General features: G+C 54.2%; 2 protein-coding genes across 2 annotated transcripts; one reads left to right on the forward strand and one right to left on the reverse strand.

Moving 5' to 3' along the window:
* Window positions 1–84: 84 nt before the first annotated feature.
* On the forward strand, window positions 85–1922 carry CABS01_04272 (uncharacterized protein; the record flags this gene model as incomplete). Its single annotated transcript, XM_060537643.1, has 5 exons — window positions 85–809; window positions 1022–1235; window positions 1348–1381; window positions 1466–1524; window positions 1854–1922. 5 exons carry the CDS (start codon window positions 85–87, stop codon window positions 1920–1922), a joined length of 1101 nt encoding a protein of 366 aa, XP_060390488.1.
* A 7006-nt stretch (window positions 1923–8928) lies between these two features.
* On the reverse strand, window positions 8929–10811 carry CABS01_04273 (bZIP transcription factor; the record flags this gene model as incomplete). The annotated part of the gene is made up of 2 exons (XM_060537644.1): window positions 8929–9973; window positions 10024–10811. 2 exons carry the CDS (start codon window positions 10809–10811, stop codon window positions 8929–8931), a joined length of 1833 nt encoding a protein of 610 aa, XP_060390489.1.
* Window positions 10812–11244: the final 433 nt, after the last annotated feature.

The following is an 11244-nucleotide window of genomic DNA, read 5'->3' on the forward strand; positions in this document are numbered from 1 at the left end:
CTCCTATTTCTAGACCTGACCTACCTAGTCCATGAGCTTCAAGCATACATGCTGGATCAGCACTAATTCTTTCCCGACGTCATCATGGGCATACGCGACGTTCTCAAGAAGAAGGAGAAACTCGACAACGGCGAGCACAGCAGCAAGGATGCAGTAGACAGGCTGGCGGCCCCCGAGTTCAAGTTCATTCGATCAGACACACACACCCAAGAGGTCATCCACCCCCCGAGCGGGCCCCCGGGCTTCGACGACGGCAAGGAGCACTACCTGAACCCGAACGGTAACGACGGCGGCAGCGGCCAGAAGCCCCGGCGCAGCCTCGACGTCTTCTTCGGCAATAGCCGCTCGCGCAGCGCGTCCGCCTCCTCGCAGGCGAGCTCGACCTCCAACTCCCACTCGAACAACAATGGCAAGATTGGGAGACGGCTGTCGGAGCGGCTGCACCTCAGCCGCTCGCCCGCCTCGTCAGAAAACGTCCCGCAGAACCTACCCGACATTGTGACCACGGCCGAGGGCGGCGAGGGGGACGAGCTGCAGTGGGAGAAGCGCGCGACCATGCTGGCTTCGGCGAATAAGAGCAGGCCCGCGACGCCGTTGGCGAACGACGCGGGCGGTGGAGGGGATATGACGAGAGGCAGGACGCAGGGCGCGGCGGTCTCGTCTCCGGCCATTGACGAGGATATTCAGGAGGCTATCCGGCTGCACGAGGCGGGAGACTTCGAGAACTCGACGGCCATGTTTGCCCGCTTGGCTGACCCGAAAGGGGCGAATAACACCCTGAGCCAGTTCCTATACGGTCTCTCTTTGAGGTGAGTTGCCTTCTGCCTTGCATGTGGACTGGTCTCGGCTCCTACTCGGCACTTTTCCCGTACCTATAAGACGGGATCATGGCGCGGGGCGCGCCACGGCTCGCCGGGCGATCTTGTCGCATCGTGGGGACTGGGAGGGCTTTGGGAGCATGACATTACAGGTGCCACGATACTTGGGCTATTTGGACGGATTTGCTGACAGGGTTTGATAGGCACGGATGGGGTTGCGAACCAGATCCAGAAGGGGCCATCAAGTATCTCTCGGCGGCGGCGTCGAATGCGGCAACCGTCGAGCAGATGGCGTTGAAGGCAGGGCTTAAAAAGGGTGGTGCTGCCAAGGGCGAGCTCGTTCTGGCCATATTCGAGTTGGCGAATTCCTTTCGACACGGCTGGGGCACAGCCAAGGACCCAATAGCGGCAAAGCAGGTGAGTTATCCCGTCCACAGACCAGAGGATGGGAGAGGGGGGCAAGGAATGCCTTTGGAAGCCCAAGGTGGATACGCCTCGAAGGTCTAGAACTGACATCTCGTCGTCATAGTACTATGAGACTGCGGCGAACCTCGGAGATACTGGTGAGTCTGCCATGATGATGCACTCCGAGGCGTTGAGGCCCAATGAATGTGTAGCGGTGCGCTAATCCGCCTTGCTCGTCTCAGATGCTATGAACGAGGTAGCCTGGTGCTATGTAGAAGGCTTCGGATGCAAAAAGGACAAGGTACGTTTGGTCACATATCACCCATCATTTCGAGCGGCATTGCGTCTACCGGGTCCTGCGACGTGAGGTCCAGAACTTGGTCTTTAGGGGCAGCCAGCATCAGCCTCAGCAGCCTCAGGTATTGTGTGGCTTGCACTCAGCGAGACCACACATGCCATGAGATGCGTGAGAGAGCACGCTGATACTGGTTGACGTCCTACTTGGGCTGTCAGCAACCTGCTTCGGTCCAGGTCGGGCATCAATACGGCGACCCTAAAAGACGGCCGCAAACAGGAACCCGCGCAGGACGCATGCTCAATGTCATCACATGAGGCTGACAACATGTCCAGTTTGCAGCAGCCCGTTACTACCGGTTGGCTGAAAAGAACGGCAACAAAACACTAGGCAATTCATGGTAAGTCGAGCCTGTTTATTCATTCCTTTCTTTCTTATCCACTGGTTCGTTGAGGGGGGTTTTCCCCAGAGTTGGATTCGGCGCATGCATCACTGGGGAGGGGGGGCAAAGATGCAGCTCCCTCGTCGCGGATGACTTGCGCGCTGCGGCATTGATAGGCTCCCAAGGCATTGTTTTACTCTGCCTTCCCCCCAAAATGTGGGAGCTCGCCCTGTCATTCAAACTTGGATGACCGTCAGCTTTCCCGGAGCTGCACGCGGTTACCTGCCGCTGCAAGCCCTCCTGCGCTACGCCGCGTTCCCCAGAGCGCCCGCGAAGACTCGATGCTGCTTCCCGAGGCTGCGATTCGTCGCGATTACTTTTTGCCTGCCTGCCAGTTCACTTGCTCGCCTGTCCTTTCTCCCCCTATCTTTGCGTTCCTGACGCCATTACCCACACAATCTAGCACCACCCCGTGTGGCCAGAATTCCTCTGTGATACCCAAAGGCTAACCACCCGCAAACTCAATAGGATCTGGAAGGAAAAGTACGACCCAGATGCCGGCGACAAGAAGAAGAAGTAGAGATAAGGAGGCAGCAAGTCACGGAACAGAGGGGCCCAGTGTGTGCATGAAATGACTGAACCACCGGTGACACGGCATCACATACTCGAAACGGGTGGCACGTTCCGATTCCGGTTCGGCAGTCCCGCTCAGCTTCTACCCGGCGGTTACACTTTCTCTCTCCCTGTCTTTTCCTGTCGCGGTTTCGCCCAACATGCGAGATCGTAACACGAGGCTTCGGCCGTTCCTTGGGCCATCCTGATTATGTGTCCGAAGCACAGCGACGGTGTCGAAAAGAGGGGGAGAGAGGAATGGGGACACAAAACATGGCTCTTTTGTCAGCCTTTCCCTTGATGAGTTCATGTTTTTGTCCTCTTACCCCTCTCCTGAGCGCCCTCACCTAGCGGGATAGGAGTACGACGGCGATCTCATCAGGCGGAACAAGGTGCGTACGGCGACAAATAGACACAGGTACTCCATGTGGGGAACGGCGATTTGTCGGCGTGCTCTACGCTGTGCGCCGTCGGACGGGCGAAACCTTTTGGTCTCGCGAGTGTGGGGAAAGCAGAGAAGCTGGCTCCCGGCGAGGCAGGGAAAGGGGTGGGGGGGAGCAAGCTGTTCTAGTCCTCTCGTGAAGCCTTTGCTTCGTCTTCAGTATTCGTTGGAATGGACTTGCAGGTTAAGCACCTGGATTCTGTATGCGAGACACGGAGCTTGTGGCCATGTTGATGCCTATAGCGAGTTCCCGGCTGCCGTCGCAAAGGCTGATACTGTCCTCTTGCTTTATTGTTTTACTGTTCTACATACCCCGCATTATCACCACAGGCATTCATATTTTAAGAAGAAAAGCGATGCATTCTTTTCAATGAGATCCCATCGACTGTCTATCTTGCGGGTAATGTGACTGATGACTGATGACGGAAGCCGGGTAGACGGGGCCACGGGGCACGGAGAACGGGTGCACCCGACTCGGGTATCTACACGGGAGGGAAAAGCACACCGTGCCTTTCGCCGGGCCGAACCAATATCTCAATTTTGTCCGAGTCTCGTTTGGGTTCCCCAAGGCGCCACGAACCTGCTTCTTCCAGCAGCAGCATATAGAGAGCGCGGGGCTGTCAGGGCGGGGTGATACGCAGACGTTGCAAAATCGTAGCATCGTAACGTCAAACCCCTCTCGTTCTTTCTCTCCTTCTACTCTTCATAACTCTTTTGGCGCTGCCACTGTGAACAAGCTCATACAACCGTCATGGAGTTCCACGATGAACTACCACGATACCCTACCTCACTCACGCTACCTCCCTGCCCTCAGCCGCTCATCCGCCCCTTACTTCTTTCTCGCCTTTGTGTTTGTTCCTGCGGGTCCCCCTTTACCTCAGGGGTACCTGTGTGGAGAGTCATACGAAGGGTATCGCTATAGGGTTACACGGCGTTTCGTCCTCGAGAAACATATTGCTTGTAGTGAGTCACCAGGAGCCGATGAGACATGTCTTTGAACTTCCCCCGGTCTTTTCTGAATCTATGAGCGGTGTCTGAGAATGGGACCATGGAATAGATTACTTGAGGGTCCTCTGTCAAGATCTGGTGAGTTGCGCAGGTAGGTATGACCGTCTATACCAAGAACCGCCTGAGCAACCAGCAGAGACAGAACGACCAAATAAACGTACGACCGTCTATATCCGTATCCACCGTCTATCGATTCCGCTTTTCTCAAAGTACAGACCAAGCCCAGCGAAACGGTGGCAGCGCTTGCATCTTACCTTGACTCACGCGCGCAAAAGAAGCGAAGACGCGAGGCAAGCATGCATCGTCATTGACTTCCTCCCCGTTCTTTCGGAAACTCACACCTGAAATCGAACAGAAGAATCTTGGAGACTGCAGTAGAACGTGCCTTAGTGGGAAGTGGGAATGGCATGGGGGGGTGATTTGCCATGCACATCTCCCCTCCATCTCCGCGCAATCCAGATCCGACAAACTCACACGTGCCGCGCGCGTTCTTCTTGCATGAATTCTGCATGGGTGAAGATCGATCGGGTCCATCTTCCTTTTTTCAAAAATTCTCCGCAAAGATTGAGGGAGTCACGGAGCAGCAGTTCATCTCGTCAAGCCCGTTTGCAGCAAAAGCGGGAAGAGAGAAATTTCTCTTGGGAACTACGCTCATGAAGAGCTAGGTGCTAAGTAGGTGCAACGGCCCAATGAAAATGTGCAACGTCAGCATTCCCGTCGACCGGACCTTCTAGATTACATCGCAAGACTCACCTTGGCTTCACCTTAGTTCCGCTTCGAGACGCGATGTCGGGAAAGGGGGGAAATTGGGGGGGGAAAGGATGTTCTCCTGCAAGAAAAGAGACGAACTGCTGCTTCCGTCTTCACTTTCTCCTCCCAACCGAACTTTGCGCATCGCGGCGACGCAAGGCTAACTCATGGCTTGCATGATGTTCCCTCTTTCATCATCTTCTGCTCACCTGCTCCCGCGATGCGATAGCAGTAAGGAAGAAGCCGAGCGGACAATAGCGAAAGATCGGAAGAAACCCCCATCGCCACCAGACCGTTTCTGCACCTAACAGCACAAGTGCAATCTTCTAAAGGTGAAGACAAGGCCAGTAAGATGCGGGAAATCGCAGTGAGCAGAACCGTTTCGCCTCCATCCGCACCTTGAGACTAATGTATTCACCGGTCCTTGACCTAGATCCTGACCTTGCCTTAGCATCTCTCGCCTCCGAGGAAAGTACGGTGAGACTAACATGAACCTTTTCACTCATCACCTCACGGCATTCTTCTGGCGTTTTCCTCCTTCTCTGTTGCACGTATACATGGGTACTCACAATTTGCGACTTACACGCCCTCCTCGCATGGTTCTCTGTATCACGCACTGCAACAGCAGCGGCGGTAGCGGCGGCGGTGGCTCTCGCTGCCTGCAGCTGGGTTTAGGAAGCATCATGCGAACTCATGCAGGACAAGGAGGTCGGCGTGCATACGGGAATAGAGACATCCGTGGAATGAGAGACAGATAGATGACCTCTACATCAACGAACCCAGTGGAAAGAAGAACCACAATGTCCTGTCATCAGCTCAAACCCGTGACGGGCTCCAACCACTGCTTCCCCCGTGCCCTGCCTGCCTACCCACTGGGCAACTGCAACACATCTTGGCTCCCGTGAGCGCGAGCTCAAGCATGCGGCCTCGAGAGTGTCTGAGACACGCATACGAGCGACGACAGGTTGGGCGGGTGGGTGGTGTTTCCTCCCCTGTTCTGGTGTGCCTCTGCGCACGATGGAGGTGATGAGTTCAATGGAAAAGCCCACGCGAGGAACAGAGGGTTTCTGTTTCTAGGCCTGTTATGTGTCTGCCTGTCGTCTTACGTTCCTATTTTGGAGGACGCCTAGACGGACCTGATGCGACTCGTTGACATTTCACCACCATCATGACCACCACATGGGACATGTCACAATGCCAATGAAATACGGGAGAATCTCAGTTGTCCCTTCTTCGGAGTGCCTGACCTTTTCTCACTTCACCTCACCTTCCCTCTCCCCCAAGTCCCCTTCCATGACACAAGTGAGCTCATCGGAAAAAGACAAGCTACTCTTGGCTTAAAGTCTCCAAGAAAACCTGCAGGAAGAAAAGAAATCCTGGCAAAAAGCACCACCACCACCATCTGCATCCTTCCCACCCGCACCGCCCGAGTGACTACTCTAGCGTTGCGCGTACAAGTGTGGCTTGCCTCTCTCACTCACGGCACATCTTTCCGCAGCGTCTGTACCACCGCGCGAAACAAGGCAGTTCGGCGGCGCTACTCTGTAGTCTGGGTATACTTCTTCAGCCGGAAACAATACCATTCTTCTCCAAAAGCTCTCGGGTCTAAATTCTCAACCTAATGCAATTCACTTGCCCCAAGCTCCAAGCTCTCTCTCTCTATGCTCACCCAAGCTCTCCCCTTTCCCAGCCACCCAGATTTATCCCCGCCTCCGCCTCCGCCTCCGCCTCCAGACTTACACACGCATCTTCAGCCGGCCCTCAACTCACCTTAGGTACGGAGAGGTAGATTCTAACCAAAGCCCGCGAAAAAGTCCGTCTCTTTGAACCTGCATGTCACTAGTATAGAGGCAGCAGAATATCTCAGCCCATCTATCCCAGTCAACCCCCCCCCTTCGTTTGCACCCAGCTCTCACGCGCCGCCCCGAGCAGAATAAGCTGCATTATCAACCAATCCCACATCTCCAAAAATCCCTCCCCGTCCAGCGTCGTGCCCTCCTCATGCGACCAACGCTAACGCCCGCATGTCTCCCTCCATCACCACCCCGATCCTCACATACTACTCTTGCTTTGCCCCAAGCAGAAGGGGGACGTCTCGCACTATTCCCGGATTTCAAGAATGGATCATCCCGAAAGTGGAAACGAAACCTTGCTGGTAGGCAGGAAAATACCATGATGAAATTCTGGTCACTCACCCACTTCTCTCGCATCTCAGTGGTCGATATTCTTTAACACTAACGATCCCGAGAGTCGTTCCAAGACCAAAAAAAAGACCTACCACTGACCAACGGAATCAAGTCACACTTCACACGCACACTTCGGAAACCGGGAACGATCGTGTACCCTCCCTCTCACCCTCCACTCTCCACACCTCGCATCGCCCAAGCCACAACCCCATCGGACCTTACAATGCCCATCTTATCACGTACACTCCCAAAACGAGAACCAATAGATGGCCTCGTTCGCCGCTGCGTTCAACATGATTTCCCTGTGTACATCGTTTCGTTTCGTTCGTTTCGTTCCCGTTGCCCCGCCCTTCCCTTGCTCGTCCTCCTCGCCGTCCATATCTAGGTCGTCACGCTTCTATGCTCGGCCCTCATTCCAAGTTTCCGGACCGGCGTTGGCTTGTTTGCTTTCGTAACTTCGCCCCTCCGTTCCCATCCCCTCAACGAACTCTACCCCGAACAACGAGCCACCCAGACCGAGGGGTGACCCAAAAACGTTGATCATCATAGTAGAACCGTTGTTATATGACACGGTAACCCGCCATCGCCCCCCCTCGGCAGGGAACCCACCTATGTACCTAGGAACTTACACTACTATACTAGGTACTCAGCCTCTAGGCTTGGTCCGCATTGGGTGTTGCCTAGCCAGTTTCCTCCTCCCCCAAACGTTGACCGAGAATCCCTTCCCTCCCCATGCGTCAAAAAGGTTTCCTGCGCTCCTCGCGGATCGGATCAACCGATCAGCGACGCACGAGGGACGATGACTCCTTGCTAGTCTTTGACTTCAACCTCACCTGGAGCCGAGGGGTTCACAAGTAGCAAGGAACCTGTAAGTGTCATCTGTTCCCATGGTCGGCTACTGCGCGTCACAACATGGTAAAAGCATAGATAGGCATGTTTTCAAGGAATGGTGAGTAAGGCAATGGAGAATCCTTGGTATCTTTGTTGGAGATTTGCAAGTAGCTACATGAATAGAATGATCTCCCCCACGCCAAAGGAAAGGCGAGGGGGCAAAAACATGAAGAAGATGGGTGCCAACGGCAGGCTGTTTGACTGCTCATTACCCGAATATCCAAATGCTCTCTCTCTCTCTCCTACTGTCTGTCCTGGTGTTTGTGCGCGTGTGTGCCGGTACTAGTGTCGGTTTATGTCGCAATGAGATGTGCAGAAAATATCAAAAGAAAAAAAGGCTTTCGTAGAAGTAGTGACGTGGTAAAAATTTCGTTTCGTTTGATTGTCATTGATCATGAGATTCGTTTCGACTCATTTCCGTTTCCACGTTTCGTCGCGAGACGCTTTCTCGTTTCTCGTCAACAATCTGCAACTTCGTGCGGTGCTGTCCATCTTTCCAGTCAAGGCCAAAAAAAAAAGGAAATAAAAGGAAATAAAACAAAAGGAAAATCAGACAAAAGAACAAAAGCAACATGATTCCCAACCGAACACCACCTCCCTCTCCTTTCCTCCGTCTCCTGTGAGATGACGTCCCTCGTTGTGTGAGACCTGCTCTCCTCCGGTAACCCAAGATTCCATGTGACCACCCCTCCATTTCCAAGCCAACCCCGTTGCCCCCATTGTACAAACGTTGGAAAAGCTTGTCCGTCCCGTGTTCCCATGCTCTTCTCCCCCGTCCCTCCTTGCCTGAAAAGAGCAATAGATACCAAACTAGATATGTGAAATACAGAGATATCAGACTAAATCCAGAATGCTCGCTCGCTTGCTAGATACCGGAGGGAAATGGCGTCCCAAAATGAAAATCACAAAAATAAAGCGGTTGGAAAGTAAGTATGTCCGAAGAGCTTCGATCATTTGGCGGTGAAAAGAGGATTGTTTGGTGCGTGAGCAACAATGTCTGGGGTTTTGTCCGCGGGAGCGGTAGAAGTGTATGATGAGCTTCGGCTGAAAGGAAAAAAGATGTTTGGTAGAATGATGTTTTGAGCTAAGAGTTGAGATTCGTTGATGTGATCATGGGATCGTAATTTTTTTGGTCTTCGTTATTCGTTAGCGCCCGCTTTCGCGCTGTTGCTTTCGGACACCATTTTGGCAAAGTTTCTGACGACTTCGCTGGGGATCTGATCCCAAAGTAGTGATCTAGTGTAGACGTCGGCTGCGGATTGCTTGTTGGTCCGCATCGCTGAGAGGGCATCGGCAAGGTTCTTGCGTCCTTGGCTGGTGGTGCGCTCGGGGGCGTTGTTGAGGAAATCCTGCGAGCTGACGCCGTTGTACTGAGCAGCCGAGAGTCCAAAGAGTTGCTCATTTGCTTGTTCATCGGTAGGCTGGGTGAGAGAGTCGCCAAGCTGGCCGAGCATCGAAGGCGCGACACCGCCCATTGAGGTGTCACTCATAGGCATGGCCGAGTTGTCGACCCACGAGCCGCCGGAAGGCTGAGGAGCGAGACCGTTCAGGGTGTTGGATGCACCGTTTACGCCGGCGTCCTTGAATACGTTCTCGAGGAGGGTGGCAGCTTCAGCGCGGACGTCCTCGGAGACCCGGGGAATGGCAGGGGTAGAGCGGCTGGACAGAACAAAGGCACCGACGAGGAAGAGCATGAAGAGAATACCACCCTGGGAGGAAGACTTCTCGGAATCGACGGGGAAGGAAACATCAGCCTTCTTGTTCGGAACCACCTGGAGTTCCTGCTTGACTTCCTGCTCCATGGGGTACTCGCCGAGGAAGTTGACGTTGTCCCAGCTGCCCGGCATGGTCATGCCGTCCATGTCGTCGTAGCCAGATACATAGTTGTTGTTGGCAGGAGCAGTCATGGCGGCGCTCTCGAGACGCTGGACGTGGTCGGTGAGGACGCTGACCTTCTTCCGGAGTTCGCCGGTTTCGATCGTGTGGGAGCGGATCATCTCCTCCTTCTCCATGGTGAGTGACTCGATGTACTCCTGGTTGAACTGCTTCTCTCTCAAAAGCTGCTCCATCTGTTTCCTCATGTCGGCCATCTCTTCCTCCAGATCGGTGAGCACAGCGGTGAATTGCTTCTTCTCATCTTCAAGCCGCTCGGTGTGTTGCTTCTTTCTCTGGCGAGAGTCAAGGCTGTTGCAATGTTAGTAAGTGGAATTGAAAGGAGGTGAGTGTGCACGTACGCTGCCTGGCGATTCCTCAGCAGTCGCTTTTGCTGCTTGAGCTCCTTGATCTCTTGCTCATCGGTGGACTGAGCGATGAGGTGATCGATGTTGCTGAGATTGCGCTCGGCCGGGATATCGAAGCGAGCGTTCTTCTTGCGGATGCCGTCACCCCTTCGCATATCGTTGTGTGAGCGGATGGTAGGGCTACCAGGGCGCATCTTCTTGGCCATAGATTCCGCCTGGCCGATCCATCCCTTCTGTGGTGAAGTTGGTATGGACTGGTTGCCTGATCCGATGGGTGCGAACATATTGATTTGACCGGTGGGGTTGGTGAAGGGCGTCTGGCCCGGGACGGGCCTTTGGAACATGGGAGCGCCATTGTCGTATTCAGCCGGCATGCCATCGAATTGCTGTAGGGGAGTGCAAGAGCCAGAAGTATTGCTCAGAGACCATCCGTTGCCTTGAGGGGCGAAAGGGGAAGGCTGAGCATGATCCAGGCGCATGAAGGGGTTGTTGTTGTGTTGCTGCTCGATGAAAGGGTTGTTGGATGGCACGGATTGCATATCGACTGACTGCCAGTCCTCCGTCTTTGGTGAGAAGAGAGAGCCGCCAACGGCGAAGGAATCTCTTCTGCTATCAACCATGGGAGGCGACATTTCCAGGCCCGAGTCGAGTGCGCTGTGGTCCAAGATAGTTTCGTCGAGGATGCTGTGGTCCTCCTCTTCGTAGTACTTTTGCGCTTGTGTTGTGTCTACAGTCAAAGGTGTCGGTCTGTAGAAGGACGGCATCTGGTACGTTGAGACCATTTCTGGTTATGTGAAATCAGCAGTCGAGTGTGGACTGCGATGTTGTGCTGTGATGGCAATGGTGCCTATTTTTCTAATCTTTCGAGGGCGTGTTAGTCGAGTGCAGCGCAGCGGTGAGGACGGTTGGTGGCCCAGGGTTTATTTTTGGGTGTGAGTGAGATGTGGAGACGGGTGCTGCGCACTCTGAGAATTGCAGACGAGGGTGTGGAGGAGTATGCGCTTGGGCTGCTGTGTATTGAGCGGCAAAGATGCATGTATTGCGCAGCGGAAACTTGCAGTCAGAGGCGAGAAGCGAGCTTTTTGTGCGAGACTCGTTCGGAGGGCCAAGCAAACCGTACGCGGGTTGAGTTGAGGGCAAGAAAGTAAGGGAAAAAGCAGAGGGCGGAGGTGGTCGAGCGGGATGAGTGATAAGAGAGGTTGGTGGGATGGGATG

This window comes from Colletotrichum abscissum, assembly GCF_030869225.1.
Source record: "Colletotrichum abscissum strain IMI 504890 chromosome Unknown Scaffold_8.1, whole genome shotgun sequence".
Classification (NCBI taxonomy): Eukaryota; Fungi; Ascomycota; class Sordariomycetes; order Glomerellales; family Glomerellaceae; genus Colletotrichum; species Colletotrichum abscissum.